Here is a 16,660-nt window from a genome sequence, read left to right as displayed (position 1 = left end):
GGAAGCATTCGGGCACCAGGGGTGGGCCATATGGGCCGAGTGAGCTGGGCTGGGTGATCTAACCTCTGAGTCTCCCGTTCTTATCTGTAACGTCCAGTACTGATAATGCCTCCTGGCCTGTGTCCGTGCCCCGAAGTGACCGGACCCCTAGGGAGGCAGCAGCCAATGGCCGGCATTCTTCGCCATTAATCCTGCTGCTCAGAGCGGCTGTGGGCCTGGCCGAAGGCCACACAGCTAGCGAGGAGCACAGTCAGGGTTGAAACCGGTTCAGGTGTGCCGTTGCGGAAGGTTTGGGGGAGGAGAGGTGTGCAGATGACCCGGGGTGGGGCCGGAGCAGGCTGGCCTGGCTGAGAAACCCGCAGAGGAAGGGCGCAGCGTGAACGTTTGTCAGAGGACCCGGTGGAGGCGATCGGGGTCTGGGGGACGGACCCCTGGAGACCCTGGACGATAAGCAAAGGAACTGTTCAGCTGAGGGGACCGGGGCCAGGAAAACCTTCTGCGTAAGAAGGGGCGCGTTCACGGCTGGCCCCACCTTGGAAAGGGCGGATTAGAGCAAGAATAGCAAATCTCTGCTGCAGAAGTAGCTCCCGGCCAGAGGCCAGAGGGCCAGGCCCCAGAGGGGGACGGGGGAGGCAGCAGGGAACCCCTGCACAGGGGGGCGGTGCCTGAGACGGAGGCTGGGCCAGGGCTGGGAGCCTGGGGAGAGCCCAGCCACACACACAGATCCCTTTACTCACTCACCTTCAGAGGACTTGCCAGTACACGCTTCGGGTTCTTTCACCCCAGACTCTTAGGAGGGTCACAGGGACATTTGCCCTGTAATTAAGTGAAATAATACAGTACCTCCCCCAGCATAAGCAGACCCCAAAAGTCTCCAATTATGATGAGCTAACCCAACTGGAAGGGTTGAAGTCAGGGAGGACTTCCTGGAGGAAGAGGAGATATCTGAGCTCAGCCTCTCTCCTGAGGGCCATAGGGAGCCATTGACAAGCTTTAAGCAGGAGAGTGATTTTGAACCTTTGCATTGGCCTCAGCATCATAAAACTTCTCGAGGTTCGTGAATCACCACCTTCCCCCTTTTCCCCCTAATCCTCTTATGGTTTAATTTTTACTGTTTAAATTTCCAATCCATCTAAACATAGAAGTGTAATGAATGCCCACATACCCAGCTATTAGCCTCTTAACTTGTGGGAACAGACACAGAGCTGTCGAGTTCAATTCTATCAAGTCATGATTTTTAAATAAAAATTTTTAAAGTAGTGATTTAAAAAAACACACACCGTATGCTCTTACCATGATTTCTTGAAAGAAAGGACATTTTAACCCATACATACACTCAGAAGAAGGCTTTAAATTGAATGCGCTCAACTTGGGGAAACCGGCCCCCCATTGTCCTTCCTTTTTTAATTTTTTTTTTAGCGTTTTATTTATTTGAGAGAGAGAGAGAGAGAGAGCACTTGAGCAAGGGAGGGTCAGAAAGAGAGGGAGACACAGAATCCAAAACAGGCTCCAGGCTCTGAGCTGTCAGCACAGAACCGTGAGATCAAGACCTGCCTGAGCTCAAGTCCAACACGTAACCGACTCAGCCACCCAGGCGCCTCCCCTTCCCCCCCCCCCCCCCGCCCATTGTCTTTCTTATTGTCATGTCACCAAGCCTCAGATCTGGTCTAAGGGCTGGAGTGAGGCCGCCCTGACGGAGGACATGCCTCAAAGGCCAGGCGGCCGCTGGGCCAAGTCATGTGTCGAAGCTGGAGGGCTGTGGGGCCAGATAGGAAAGGTCTGTCCATTTTAATACGGAAATTTAGTTCTCTTTCTCTTCCTTTAATGCCTTAAGATTGTCTGGGTTGCCAAGGAGGCGAGTACCGTTCTCCCTACCAAGGACTGTTTGTGGCCCAAGGGTTGGTGAAATGGGCAGCCACTAGTGTTGGTCATGATCAAGCTGTCCAGTCCAGCTTACGAGGGGAGAAAAGAGGAGAGGGCATTTGGGGAGGGGAGGGGGGAATCTGGGAGAAGCCCTCGGCGGGACAAGCCAGCAGGATGTCCCTGAGGATGGTCCAATACGGGGTCCCAGTGATGTGAAGAGTCAGCTGAGTGGGTCCCGAGAAGGAACCCCGCAAGAGCCAAGTCCCACCCAGCCCCCCAAGCACCCAGGTTTCTCGGGGACAGAAACGTCCACATCTGCCACACCCCGATTCCCCAGCGTCCTGCCTGGCAGTGACACGGCCAAGATGTGGCCACGTGGGTTCTTCTCATGTGCCCAGGGCAGCTGCTGGACCCCGGGCAAGGAGGAGCCCCTCACCCACTCTGGATGAGGAGCGGGAGGGCTGAGCGGAGCCCGTGGTGGGGCCAGTGGGGAGTGAGAGCCCACAGGACTCAGACCTGGGAAGTCGTGGGTGTCACTGCAGAGGTGAGATGGTTTGGAGGTTTGGACACACAGAGCAGCGTCCAGCTGTCAGTACTACTTACTGTGTCAAGGAACGATTGAACAAATTAGTAAAAAAAAGTCTATTTTCCCCTCAGCCTTGGTTTCCTCAACTGCAACCTGGGGACACCATCTACCTAGCGGGGCCATTGTGAATGAATGTGAATTATTTAAATGAAAGAAGCCATGTTAACTTCACCCCCTTATTTAAGACACAGCTCAGGTAGCAACTCTTCCAGGAAGCCCTCCCTGCTCTCCCATCTACATAGGATATTCTCTCTGGGCCCTGGGATATCTCAGCACAACGCGCTCCCCCTCAGCTCTGGAAACTGTCTGCAGCGCCTTCGAGAGAGGAGCCACTGTCTGATCTCTGGGTCCCCTAGCATGTGACTTACGTGCAGGGCTCTGCACATAGTGGGTGCTTAGTGAAGGCAGACAGATTTACTTGGGGGACAGTAGGCGGCCAGCGGGTTGGGCCCCCGTCCACCCAGCTGACCTCATGGCAGGAAAGGGTCCCGCAGAGTGACCTCTGGAGACATGCCTGGCATGCCGGGGGCGGGGAGGGGTCTCAACCCTCCCTCGGCCCATGCAGGGGGTCACCAGCGGTCAGCAGCACAGGCCGCTTCTCCTCCCCGCTCTTGCCTGGCCCTGGCTGGCCCTGTTAGAACAGAGGGGACCGTCACACTGCATGACCGAACGGAAGGGCAGGACAGTGGACGGGGTCCCAGTGGAGCCTCACAGTGGGTGCAGCTCCGGCTTCTGAGTCAGCAAAGCCCCCATCCCCACCCCCGTCTGGCCAGACTGAGATTAGTGCTTTCATTAGCACCTCAGGGCTTGTGGCCCAGGCTGGAAGAACAGGAATCCTGGGTGCTTGGGAGGCCCCAAACCCACCTGCAAGCAGCCCTCTGGGCCAGGGGGCCCCACCTTGGGCCTGACGGCTCTGGGTACACCCTCTGCTTCTGCTGCTCTGAGCAGTGTGACCTCGGGCAAGCACGTCACGTCTCTGAGCTCTAACAGGTCACAGCTTCCATTTCCCAAGGAGCTGCTCCTTGCCAGGCGCTCCCTGGGCAAGGCTTCGCAACAGGCATCGTCCCATCCGGGCAAGAGGTCTTGAAGGACAGTCCTCGGGGGCAGTGACAGCACCCTTCCTTACCAGAGGGGGCCATGTGGATGTTGAATAAGTGAAGCTGGCCTTCCCAGGAAGATTGGGTCCCTCCTGCCTGCAAAGGGGCCTTGAGCGCAGGTCCCCCCCGGGGCAGCAGCACCTGCGAGTCTTGCCAGGCCCCCCTCACCGCCAGTGCCGACCGTGACCCCCGGGAACGCCTGGGCAATCAGAGAGCAGGGGAGGCAGCTCCCCAGAAATCTCAGGAAACCAGGCCTGGCAGACGTGGGTGCCGGACGTCCCAGCCATGTCCCCTGGCCGGGCAGTCTGGGGGGCCCTGAGGGCTACCACCTTTCCGCTCCTGCCTCCCCGGCACGGGGGCCCCAGGATCTGAGCTTTCGGGGGTCCCCCCATCTGGGAGACAGTCTCCTCCAGGAGACGGCATTCCAGGCCCGGGGGGCTGGCCAAGGGTTCCACTTCCGGCGCTGCCAGGAGGCCCTTCTTCCAGATCGCCGCGCACGAAGTCTTGAGTGTCCCGGGGACTAAACATGGTGGCTCTCCCCTGACCTCCCTGCGACATTCCAGTGGGGTTAGTCCCTTCCTGCCTGGCGCCGGGGGAGCAGCCCAGCCTCCTCATGACTTGCCGACTTCTCAGTCTCCTTCAGCAGGTGGGGCCCCGCCCCCCACCCCCAGGGGCAGGGAGCAGGCCTTATCTACCCGACTTCTTCTGTACCAACCTGGTGGGTACACAGCTGGCCCGGGGCAGTGTTGACTGACTGCCCTTGCGGGGACCAGGCTCTACAGGGCGTGTGTGCCGGAAGGACAGGACGAAACGGGAGGCTGCGAGGGCTGGAACCCGCCCCACCCCGCCAGCCCCCTTCACTGGGAGCCACCCGGAGTACACGGCCAGGAGGGGCAGCCCCGGCGCCGCCCATGGCACCATCTCCGTGGATGGCAGTAACCTGGAGCCAGCACGCACAGACGTCAGATGCCAGCAGAGACCGGCTGCGGAATCTGCGGGGCCCCGTGCGAAGTGAAAACGCAGCGTGTCTTTCTTAGAACCCATTTAGAACTTCAGGCTGGTAACTGGAGCAGAAGCAGTGGAGCTGGGGCCCTTCACGGCTGTACAGTCAAGCATCCTGCCTGCCCGCCCGCCTCTGCCCAGAGGTTCAGCCCACCCCGTGGGGGTCTGACCGGGAGAGAGACACGGTGCTCAGGAGGATCAGCGCACAACCCAGACAGCCGTCCCGGGGAGGGCCGGAGGTCGGGATTCACCCTGTGGGGACGCTCAGCTCAAAAGCACACAGGGCACAAAAGAATGGCAGTGACGTTTAAAAAAAATTAAGTTTATAAATATTTTCTCCACTGTACAAAGTCTTCCCCGGCCCGGCCCACCCCACCGCTGTTCACATTTCTCATGTCGTTGTTGTTCTTTTAAATCCCAACTATATTTATTTTTTAATCATAAAATATATTTTTTTCTTTGTTCATATTTAAAACTATTTACAAGGGTGCAGGGAGAGGCCAGGGTGGCCAGGCAGGGGTCAGGACGAGTCCGTGCAGGGGGAGGGAGGGGGAGGGAAGAGGTGGAAATAGCTCCTCTCGGTGGCGGGCGATGGCGGGCAGCTGTCCTCCGCCGACAGGTACTGGCTGTGGGGCGTGGGCGGCGGCGGGTAGGGGTCTGAGTCCGAGTTCAAATCCAGGTAGTACTTGCTGGCCTTCCAGCGGTTGGCGCTGTAGTCGCTGTCACACACATCGGTGCTGCAGGGCGTCGTCGGGGGCGCCATGCCACGGATGATGTAGGGCCTGAAGGGGACAGAGGGGCGTGGCACCTCGTCTTGGGGAGGCCCCTGGGCCCCGTGGCTGTGTGGTCCCTCTGAGCCACACTCCCCACATCCGCTGCACCCAGGGGGTCCAAGCCCAGGCCCCGAGGGGAAGGCGGCCCCCCCCACGCCTGCCTTTTTTTTTTTAAGCTTATTTATTTTTGAGGGAGAGACAGAGCATGAGCAGGGGAGGGGCAGAGAGGGAGACACAAAATCTGAAACAGGCTCCAGGCTCTGAGCTGGCTGTCAGCACAGAGCCCGACACGGGGCTCGAACCCACGAACCGTGAGATCATGACCTGAGCCAAAGTCGGCCGCTGAACCGACTGAGCCACACGGGTGCCCTGTGTTTGCCTTCGTGGAGAACAGGCCTCCAGAGCCTACCTGATTGGCCTGGGGCAGCTTACTCAACTTCTCTGGGCTTCAGTGTCTCATTAATAAAATGAGGACGATGTAACAGTACCCAGTTCAAATGAGGCTTATGAGGATTAAATAAGATTCTTCATGGAAAGTGCTAGAAACGGTGCCTGACACCAGAAAGCGTTTGACGATCGTTCCCCATTTTATCGTTCTTCTAAGTATTGGAAGCCAGTGAGCCTGGAAGGGTCTACAGCAATCAGACCCAGGAGGTGCCCCCAAACGCCCTGCCTCCCGGATGTCTCCCGCACCCCAAGGTCTCGTGTCAGGGCTGCGGCACAGCCTGAGCTGGGGTGAGGTCACGGCGTGTTAGATGGCCCCAGCGGGGCTCGCGGGGGGCAAGTGGGTGGAGCCAGCACCCTGGGGCCGGTGAGGGGCACTGGGTGCTGAGAAAGTGCAGCAGCACGACGGGGCTCCCAGGACCTCAGGGGCAGGAAGGGACCCCGAGGGACAGTGGGAGGGGAGAGGTACCACAAAAATAGGACATGATGAGGGGCGCCTGGGTGGCTTAGTCAGATAAGCGTCCGACTTTCGCTTGGGTCATGATCTCGCGGTTCGTGGGTTCGAGCCCCGCGTCGGGCTCTGTGCTGACTGCCAGCTCAGAGCCTGGAGCCTGCTTCAGAGTCTGTGTCTCCCTCTCTCTCTGACCCTCCCCTGCTCACGCTGTCTCTCTCTCTCTCTCTCCTAGAAATAAATAAAAACATTAAAAAAAAAAAAAAGGACATGATGATAAAGGCTGGACGTGCACTGGAGACCGAGCTCGCATGTGACAGCCTGGGGACGGCCACCACCAAGGCTGCTGGGCACTGGCGGCGGGGAGAGCACTGCAGGTCGTTGACCGGGGCAGTGACTCTCCTCTTCGGGCCCCGGAGTTCCTGAAATGGCCACCAGATGGCAGGCGCGCGGCGCCGAGGCTCCCCTGCTCCGGGCCGCTCTGGGGAGCAGGGAGGGGCCGGCCACTCTCATGCTTCTGCACCTGTGTGGTAGCCCAGGCTAAGGCCACTGGGTTGGAGGTCACCCCAGGCCCTGACCTGGCCCCGGGACAGAGGCCGGCACACCCAGAGCCCTCTTCTCAGCATCCCAAATGCCCCCTCCCAACCCAGGGGCCACCCCAACACGGACCGCCTGGGGGCTGAGAGGATCCTCTGATCGAGGGCCCGCCGCGGCCGGTGCCACACCTGCGCTCGTGAGATTTGGAGCTGGTCCTCACGGGACGGAGGCAGCAAGAGGGGGGTGTCACTGCCGGGGTCCCACCACTGGATTCAGTCAAACCTTGGCCCCTGTGCCCCGGCCTCCCTGGGCAGTGGGAATCCCCTGGTGGCGCCATTCAAGGCCACGCCTGCCTGGGCACGTCCCAACTTAAGACAGACAAACCCAGAGCCGCTTCTACATTCTAGAGCCTGCTCAGAACATGGGATCTGGTTGGTTTCCGGACTCAGCGGGTAGGTCCGGTTTGCTCCACGGGGAGGCAAGCCAGGTGTGGTCTGAGGGGCCGGGAGAGCCTCCAGGACCCTGCACCTCTCTCCCAGGTCTCCTCACCCAGCAAATGGGGACAAGGGCCCTCCTCCACCACAGGCCCGTCTGGAGGCCCAGACGGGCGCGCGTGTCGGGGGCTGTGGCAGGGACTTCGTACCTGTAGGGTCTGGCGGTGGCGGGAATGTTCGAAGAGTAGAACACGTCCACGTTGTACAGGGAGGGGTCCGTGGCGGGCGACGGCGGCGGGTTCAGGATCTGAGGAGAGCCGAGCAGGGGTTACGGCGGCCGGACAGAACCGGGCGCCCCTCCGGCGCGTCCACACCGGCCTGGGCGGGTGGGCAGGTCTGCAAGGGGCCTACCTGGCTACGCGGGCCCCGCGCTGTCTGAACCGTTCTGGCTCAGCGTTCGTGAGACTTGGAAAGCGGACGGGAAGCCGCGGCTGTCCCCCGTGAATGTTGTCACAGCGAGAAGCAACGCTGCCTGTGGCCCGAACGCCCACCCTGCAGACCAGCAGTGACCCCGGGCCCACACCTGCTCGGCCCGACCCTGGAGAGGTCCCTGGATGCTTGCGCCAGCCCCCTGCACCGACCCCCCACAGGCCCCGAGGTGTCCACCGGTGGGCACGTGGCCCCCCCAGGGACTTCTCTGAGTCCCCGTTTGGACTGTGACTTCCCCGTATCTCCCCCCGGTTCAAAGACGAATTCCTCTGAGACGTCCCTTATCCAGCACTCAGGTGGTTCTGTGCTTCAGCTGGAACCCTGACCACGTACGGGGGTCTCCAGGTGAGAGAGGGGACCCCAGCCCCGCTGCTGGCCCTCACGGCACCTCCAAGTTTATCAGGGAAAGGGACCCCTTGCCCAGGGATGCACTGCCCCCAAACTGTGCTGACCATACAAGCCCGTCGTGTAACACACAGCACACCACCGGCCCCACGGAGCGCCAGAGGGACGTGGGGAGGGGTCACCCACCCAGGTCTGCGTCTTCCCCGGCAACTACCACTGGCAACACCCCACCCGCCACACGGCCCAGGTGAGCACGCAGGGCTTTCGTGGGGGCACAGCCCAATCCTGCTTCCCGAGATCCCACTGCTGAATGCGAACGGGGCTGTCCCCGCCTGCCCTCAAGGGCTGGAGTCCCCCAGGTCCCTGAAGGCAGTAGAAAGGGCTTCTGTGGGGGCGCCTGGGTGGCTCAGTTGGTTAAGCGTCCAACTTCAGCTCAGGTCATGACCTCATGGTTTTCGGGTTCGAGTCCCGCATCGGGCTCTGTGCTGATGGCTGGCTCAGAGCCTGGAGCCTGTCTTTGGATTCTGTGTCTCCCTCTCTTTCTGCCCCTCCCCTGCTCATGCTCTCTCTCTCTCTCTGAAATAAATAAAACATTAAAAAATTAAAAAAAAAAAAAAAAAGGGGGCCTCTGTGGCCAGGCAGACGTGTGTGGGTCCTGTTCCATCACTTCCCAGCTGCAGCGTGCCCCCTGGTGAGGGACTTCACCTCTCTGGGCCTCAGTTTCCCCATCTCTAAAATGGGTCCCATGGTGACACATGGTGAGCAACCTACAAGAAGTGCCCTTTGGGAGGCAGCGAGGGGCCCCACTCCTTATTCTGGGAGGGGTCCTCTTCAGCCCAAATAGCCAGCCTGGAGGGTCTTCAGAATTTGACCCCCAAGTTGGGAGGGCACAATCTTGGGGGTGGGGGGTTGTCATTCAGAGAGAGCAGCAGAGACCAGGCAGGGAAGCACAGCAGAAAGGGCCTGCCAGAGGCGCCCCCACAGCCCAGGTCCTGGGGTCCTGTTTCCCCGTCTGCCCACAAATCGAACTGGACCTGGTTTCTCCTCACTTCCACCTGCAAGGCGAGCTTTGGGCCTCTGCCCAGACCCCTGCCTCTGCTGGGCATCAGTGCCACGCCCCCAGCGCACTGCTGGCCACCAAGTCTCCCACGTTCCACGGGTCCAGGTCCTCAGCGACTTGGGCTCAGAAGAGCGCCTCCTTCTGGCCGGGTTGATGCGGTGTCTGCTCTGTGGGCTCCTACGACGGTGGATGTGTGTCACCGTGCGCCTGTCCAGGCCCGCGGGGTGTGCCAGAGCAAGAGTGAGCCGTACTACACGCTCCGGACTTTGGACGACGGCAGTGTGTCCATGGGCCTTCATCAACCACTATTCCTCACCAAGTACGGTACGACTCTGTGCAGGACAGCCCGGAGGCACGTGCGAAATCTCTGTACCGTCCCCTCAATCCTGCTATGAAGCTAAAATCGCTCTTGAGAAAAAGCCTTTGGGGTCCCTGGGTGGCTCAGGCGGTTAAGCGTCCGACTTCGGCTCAGGTCATGATCTCACGGTTCCTGAGTTCGAGCCCCGCGTCGGGCTCTGTGCTGACAGCTCAGAGCCTGGAGCTGCCTTTGGATCCTGTGTTCTCCTCTCCCTCTCTGACCCTCCCCCGCTCATGCTCTGCCTCTCCCTCCAAAGTAAACGTTAAACAAATTAGAAACAGGAAAAAGAAAAGGCTTCGAGACAAAAAAGCACATACGTAAAACGGGTAAAACTGAATAGGGCCAAAGAATATCGTATCGATGCCCTGGCACTTCTGTTGTGCTATTACCACAGACCAAGGATTTGTGTTCCCCAAAAGCCCTATGTTGAGTTCTAACCCCGAGGGAGGCGGGGCCTTAGGGAGCTGATGGGGTCCTGAGGGGGGAGCCCTCGTGATCGGGACCAGTGCTCGGCCCCAGACCTCACCCTTTCCACCATGGAAGTAGGAGACGGCCATCTATGAGCCAGAACTTCCCCCCCACCCGCCCCCAGACACCAAACCTGCCAGCATCCGGATCCTGGACTTCCAGCCTCCAAAACTGACAAACAGGTGTGAAAGCCACCCGGTCTACGCCAAGTGTGTCCGAGCGGCACGGCAGGCCTAAGACAACATCAGTTATGCAAGACGTTGCCTTTGGGGGAGTTGCCTTTGGGTGAAGGGCAGATGAGGTCTCTCTGTATTCTTGCAACTGCATGTGAATTTACAACGATCTCCGAAAGTCAAAACATTACTCTCTTGGCTGGGAAAATAAAGTCTGTACCCTTGTGTATTTCCCTGTGTACAGATTACCCCGAGGACACACAGAAAACTCACCAGGGGATGTAGCTTTTTAGGGGTAGGGGTTCAAGCTCAGCATGAGAGGGTGACCGACCCTCTTTCCACTGTACTTTCGTTCCAAGGTACCTTTGGAATTTTGGGCCACGAGCATATATTACTGATGTGAAACAATGTAGTTAACTTATTGTTTTGTTGGTTTTTTTGGTTTTTTTTTTTTTTTTTTTGAGAGAGACGGCAAGCAGGGGTGGGGCAGAGAGAGAGGGGGGCAGAGGATCCAAAGTGGGCTCTGCTCTGACAGCAATGAGTGAGACGTGGGGCTTGAACTCACCAACTGCAAAATCATGACCTGAGCCCAATTTGGACGCTCAACCGACTGAGCCACCCAGGTGCCCGTTGTAGTTAATTTAAAAACAGCTGGCTTCATGCAGGTCTGTTTTTGGCCTGATGAAATGTTCTAAAATCCATGGCAGTGATGCTGGCACATATCTGTGAATACAGTAATCACCAGCGAATTCTACCCTTTAAGCGGGTGACTGGTATGGTATGTGAGTTACAGCTCAACAAGGTTTTTAAAACAAAAGCTGGGGGCGCCTGGGTGGCTCAGTCTGTGAAGCATCCGACTCTTGATTTCAACTCCGGTCATGATCTCAGGGTTCGTGGGATCGAGCCCTGCCTCAGCGAGGAGCCTGCTTGGGATTCTTTCTTCCCTCTCTCTCTGCCCCTCCCCTGCTCATGGTCTCTTTCTCTCTCTCTCAAAATAAATCAACTTGAAAAAACAGAATCGGTGGCTGCCAACAGTGCCATCTCTTGCCACTAATAAGACCCCTCCCCCAGCTCCCAGCAGAGCCAGGGGACCGAGCCTCCTGGTATCTGCAAGGGGGTATGGGGGGGTGGGGGCTGTCCTGGAGTGAGCTGCCCTTTCACAATCGCGGGTATTTCTAGCTGGTCACGTGGCCCACGTGAGCGTCAAGGGGACGGTGGCAGCAGAGAGGACCGAAGGGACGGTGAGTGGTATTCTAAATTCCAGGCTCTCGGCTTCGCTGCCCCCAGACGGGCCTGGGGCCTCCTGGAGATGCAGTTTCCAGCGGGTGAAGCCGCGATAGCAACACTTGCTGCCCGCTTCCTCCTGATGCTAAGGAGGGGACGGCCCGGACATGAGGGACAGCGGAGGGCAGGAACAGCCAGCCCCGGCGGGTGGGGCTTCCTGGAGACCCCCAAGAAAGCACAAGGGACAGAGTTCGCCGTAGAAGGACATCCGGTTGCGTGAAGTTGGGTTTTTAAGGATCAGAAAGCACAGAAGTGCGTAAAGCCAGCCCCGATGTCTGTACACACAGCTTCACACTCGTGCGTCAAGCCCGCCCGGGTCCCTGGGGCTGTGCTCTCGGGGATTCCTCCCCAGCCTCGGGACAGGTCGCCTGGCAGGGACTCGTAGGGGGCTCGGGCCCTGGGGGCTTCTGCGGCTCACCCTCTGCGGGACATTTCCCTCCAGCGTGCGGCTTGGCCAGGAGCAGGCCCTCACCCGCTCGGGCTGCCGAACGCTCCGGGAGCACCTCAGCCGCAAAGTCACCTGTGGGTGCCTGCGCTCTGGAAAACGATCCAGCTGTGGTCTGGGACCCAGCGAGGCCCTGGGAGGGAACATCGCGTGCAGGGACGGTAAGGAGAAAGTCACACAGGCACACCTGGAGCACCCGTCCAGACGGGCCCTACGAGAGGCACAGTCACGGACAGGGTGGGCCCGCCAGGATCAAAGACGGGGCTCCAGGACCCTGAGATGACCCGCGGCAACCTGGGAGGTGGGCTGATGAGACTCCGCCCTTGATACTTTTGTGGGGCTCCCAGACTGGCCACACGAAGAAGGAGCACCCTCTCTGAACGGAAAAAAAATGTCACAAGGGAAAAACGACAAGACGTGCCGAGGGAGGAGAGTGAGCACGGTCACCATGCTCCGGGACGGCGGGACAGCTGATAATCCCAGTAACGCCAGGTCACAGGAAGGGTCCCCGGGCCGGCCACCGACGGTGGGGACCCCGCGGTGCCCGGGCCTCCCCCCGCGCCACTCACCGGAGGGTACAGCGTGGCCTTGGTGCTGGAGGAGCTGCTGGACGAAGCCCCGGTGACGTGGTTCCGGTCGTAGAGGGGCGCCCCGCCCCGGCCGCCCATCAGGCTCACGGAGCTCATCATGGACTTGCCGCAGGAGATGCCTGCCGCGCGGAGGGGGACGGGCTGGGTCAGGGGCCGGGCCGTCCCCACGCGGCACACGCTCCTGGGCTCCCGCTGCCCACAGACCCAGGTTCAGGTGGGTGGGCCCCGTCCTGTCCCCACCGCCAGGGTGCGTCCTGCCCGCTCACCCCGCCTGTGCCCAGGGCCCTCCCACAGGCCGGCTCCTTACCTGGGAAGGGGCCGTGCTGCGAGCTGCCCGGGGCTATGAAGTGCAGGGGTACGTGGGGGGTCCCGCTGACGTACTCGTGTGGGAAGGGCCCGCTGGCCCCCGTGTAGCGCTGGCACACCACGCGCTGGCAAACGAAGTAGACCCCGCCCATGACGAAGAGCGACAGGATGATGCCCACGACCGGCCCGATGGCGCTGCCGTGGGCCGGGCTGTCATTGGAGGGTGGCTTGGTGATCTCTGCCAGGGGACGGACAGGAAGAGGTGGCCACCGTCAACCGAGAAGGAACAGGCCCTCCTGGGGGTGGGGGGGTGATACCGCGTGCCCTGGGGGGTGCCTCACTGCATCACCGCACCCGCTGGGGGAGGGCGGAGGGAGTAGAGGCTGGGTGCTGGGGTGTCACGCTGCCCCCCACCGCCTGCCTGGAGCACCCTCCTCCCTCCCCCACCCCTCCTGGCACCCCTCGACAGCAACTCCTCTACAACAGCCTCAGCTTCGTCCCCGTGTCTAGGGGGGTCTCCGGGGTGGCCCAAGGCTGTGCCCTGGAGGCCCTGTGATGCCCCTGGGACACATGGGGTGCTCCTCAGGCTCCACTGACAAAGCCTGGCAGGGAGGGAGCCTGGGGGCTCTGAAGTCAACTTTGACAAAAGGACAGTCACTTTCTTTTTTTCCCCTTTTAACTTGTGAGATATTTAAAGAGTAGTTATTAATTAGTAAGCAACAAAATAAACTAAAACAAAAAGCCCCCCAAAAACCCACTAGCTAGAGGTTTTAAAAAAGCCTATTTATACATTAGCTGTATAAGAGCATATGCACATCTATACATACACGTATCAGTATACCTGTGTAGGTACACACCTTTATATTCTAATCGTTGAATATTGTTGTTTAAAGATATAGATTTATTAGCCGTTTTCTTTTGGTCTGATATAAAAGCATCCCCCAATTTGGGGAAGGTCACTATTCCTCTCCATACGTTATAGCTAAGAGTGATTTATTTACTTATAATGTTTTTTTTTTTTTTTTTAATTTCTGAGAGAGAGAGAGACAGCGTGAGCAGGGGATGGTCAGAGAGAGAGGGAGACAGAATCCAAAACAGGCTCCAGGCTCCGAGCTGTCAGCACAGAGCCTGACGCAGGGCTTGAATCCATGAACCGTGAGATCATGACCTGAGCCGAAGTCAGACGCTTAACCGACTGAGCCACCCAGGCGCCCCAGCTAAGAGTGATTTAAAGTCTCACATTAGCAATAATTCACTTAAGTTACATCTGACCCATAGTTATCAGTCTCCTTCTCTCCTGAAGTGGCGTGATCTACTTGATTACACCCTCCACTCAGGCTCAGGAGAAGCATTTTATTAGTTCTTTCCTTTGCTTCCCCACACCAAGGATTCAATCATTACCTACATTAGCTGCTGGTACTCATTTCTTATATATAAGATGGTCAGGAGAACCTGAACATATTTTACCCAAGAATATGGCATGTCTCAAATTTAAATAATTAGATTAGAACTTAAAAAGGAATGCTATGCTTTCTAATAGAAACACAATATTTTGTTTATTCTTTAAAATAACTTTCCTTTTAATATATGAATACTTTCTTTTCTTATATCTTTATTTTTTAAATTTACATCCAAGTTAGCATAGAGTGCAACAACGATTTTTTTAAAAATTTTTTTTAATGTTTTATTTATTTCTAGAAGAGAGAGAGAGAGAGAGACAGCGTGAGCAGGGGAGGGTCAGAGAGAGAGGGAGTCACAGATTGAAACAGGCTCCAGGCTCTGAGCTGGCAGTCAGCACAGAGCNTCACAGATTGAAACAGGCTCCAGGCTCTGAGCTGGCAGTCAGCACAGAGCCCGACGCGGGGCTCGAACCCACAAACCGCGAGATCATGACCTAAGCGAAAGTCGGGAGCTTAACCGGCTAAGCCACCCAGGTGCCCCAACAACAATAATTTTAAGAGTAGATTCCTTAATGCCCCTGACCCATGTAGCCCATCCCCCTCCCACAACCCCTCCAGCAACCTTCTGTTTGTTCTCTGTATTTAAGAGTCTCTTGTGGCGCCTGGTTCGAGCCCCGCGTCGGGCTCTGTGCTGACAGCTCAGAGCCTGGAGCTGCTTTGGATTCTGTGTCTCCCTCTCTCTCTCTGCCCCTCCCCCACTCATGTTCTATCTCTTTCTCAGAAATTAAAAAACGTTAAAAATAATTTTTTTTAAAGAAAATAAAAAGAATCATGTTTTCGGACACCCACTTTTCCACCAGGCTGGCCCAAGGATCCCATCCCCTGCGCCCCCGCCTGCCAGCCAAAACCCAAAGCAAAGGAGGGAAATTGCTAGCTCGGGTGACAGAGACTGGGCTCTGGATAAATGTCGCCCCTGACCCTGAAGCCACCATCATGCCGGAGGTGGAAGAGAGACACCATCAGACTGGCACCGGCCAGCACAGGGGTGGGGGTTCGTCCCCCAGTGGCACCCATCTCCGCCCTCGGGACCCGGGGCGCTTGCCTTCCTAAGATGCTGACTGAGGGGCCCACCTAGCTTCCCAGGAAGGCAAAGAGTGTTCAGGGAGCTTTCTAGCTTCCCTGCCTTCCAGACCTTTCTCCCGTTAGTCAGCTCTCAGCCCAGGCGCCTCTACGGTAAATGCAGAGAGCCTGCGTCCTCAAACGCATGCACACATTCCCACTTCCTGTCTTGGACTCCAGTTCCCTTCCTGTCAGAATCAAAGATAGCCCTTCGACAGCCACCACCTCCAGGAAGCCTCCCTGACTGCCCACATCCTGTGGCTGCCGTATCCCTGACCGTAAGGGCCGCATTATGCCCGGCGCGGGAAGCATATGCGTGTGCACATGTGACCATGCACCTCCTCACCAGAGAGCAGGCTGCCAGGGAAAGGGCCACCCCGGCCTCCATCAGAGTAATCGCACTGCCTGACCATGGCGGGCAGAGGCACAGCCTCTCAGGCACAGTCAGCCCCAACCACAGGGGGCCTGTCCCTGTCACAGCCAGAAGTGCCCCCATGGCTCACGGTCCCCCGCCCCCTCCCAGCTCAGCCCCATACCTCCAGGCAGGCTTCCCTGCCTGCCTCCCCCGAGCCTGAGTACTCCCAACCTCCCAGCCTCTTCTGTCCGTGCACTCGGCCCCCAGCATATTTTCTCCCTCTAGACCCCACACTCGCGGGGAGACCCCCAGCCCAGGGCGCACCCTCCATGGGAAGCTGGCTCACCGCACATGAGCTCATCCGAGCCGTCGATGCAGTCAGGGAAAGAGTCACATTGCTGCTTGATGAGGACGCACTGGCCGCTGGCGCACCGGAACTGGCTGGGCAGGCAGAGGGCTGCAAGGAGAGGGCCTGCGCTCAGAGACGCTGCAGGGGGCGACGCGGCCAGGAGGGCTAAGTGGACAGCCACCAACCAGGGCTCCCCGCCCCGCCCCCGAGACCCAACAAAATGGTCTGGGTTCCAAATGCAGAGCAGACAAATGGGACCCTTTCTAGGATGGGGTCAGGGAATGGTGACAGCAAATCCAGTCTCCACCCTCCCTCCCCTCAGTGGCCCCTACTCCAAGGTTTATGCAATGCCCGGGGGAGGCCGGGTAGGGAAGGGACCTCAGTGAGCCCCCCCCCAGGAAGTATTTATCAGGCTCCTACCCCTGCTCAAACCCATGCAGACCCAGGACTAACACAGCCCCTGCACCAAGGCTCTCTTGAGTTACGGGGAAGTGACAGCCAACTAGAGGAATGATCTAGAATAGGTGGAGCAGGGGCAGGTGATATCTCAGTGGAGCTCCCGGGGCGGAGGATCAGGAAGGGGGAGGAGAGCTCAAACAGGAAGGAAAAGGCAGCTCACGGCCCTTGAGAAGAGGAGGAAGGCTGGGCAGGGGCAGTTTCCCTGAGCTCCAGAATGCCAACCCGGAAGGAGCTACCGCTCCAGAGGAAGGCACTTCCCCGGGGGGGGGGGGG

General features: G+C 58.4%; 1 protein-coding gene across 1 annotated transcript in view; it reads right to left on the bottom strand.

Annotated features, from left to right (window-relative positions):
* Positions 1–4,849: 4,849 nt before the first annotated feature.
* Positions 4,850–16,660, bottom strand: part of LRP5 (LDL receptor related protein 5) — a 103,308-nt gene continuing 91,497 nt past the window's right edge. Inside the window, exons 19-23 of the mRNA XM_039235430.1 lie at positions 15,926–16,036; positions 12,707–12,943; positions 12,379–12,518; positions 7,397–7,494; positions 4,850–5,330 (exon numbers count right to left, since the gene is read on the bottom strand). Of these exons, the coding sequence (XP_039091361.1) occupies positions 5,069–5,330; positions 7,397–7,494; positions 12,379–12,518; positions 12,707–12,943; positions 15,926–16,036 (848 nt within the window). The 3' untranslated portion in view covers positions 4,850–5,068. The remainder of the gene's footprint in view (positions 5,331–7,396; positions 7,495–12,378; positions 12,519–12,706; positions 12,944–15,925; positions 16,037–16,660) is intronic.

This window comes from Hyaena hyaena, unplaced genomic scaffold (assembly GCF_003009895.1).
Source record: "Hyaena hyaena isolate Hyena2069 unplaced genomic scaffold, ASM300989v1 scaffold_98, whole genome shotgun sequence".
Taxonomy (NCBI): domain Eukaryota; kingdom Metazoa; phylum Chordata; class Mammalia; order Carnivora; family Hyaenidae; genus Hyaena; species Hyaena hyaena.
The sequence above is the reverse complement of the archived record's forward strand: the minus strand, read 5'-3'. Positions and strand labels throughout refer to the sequence as shown.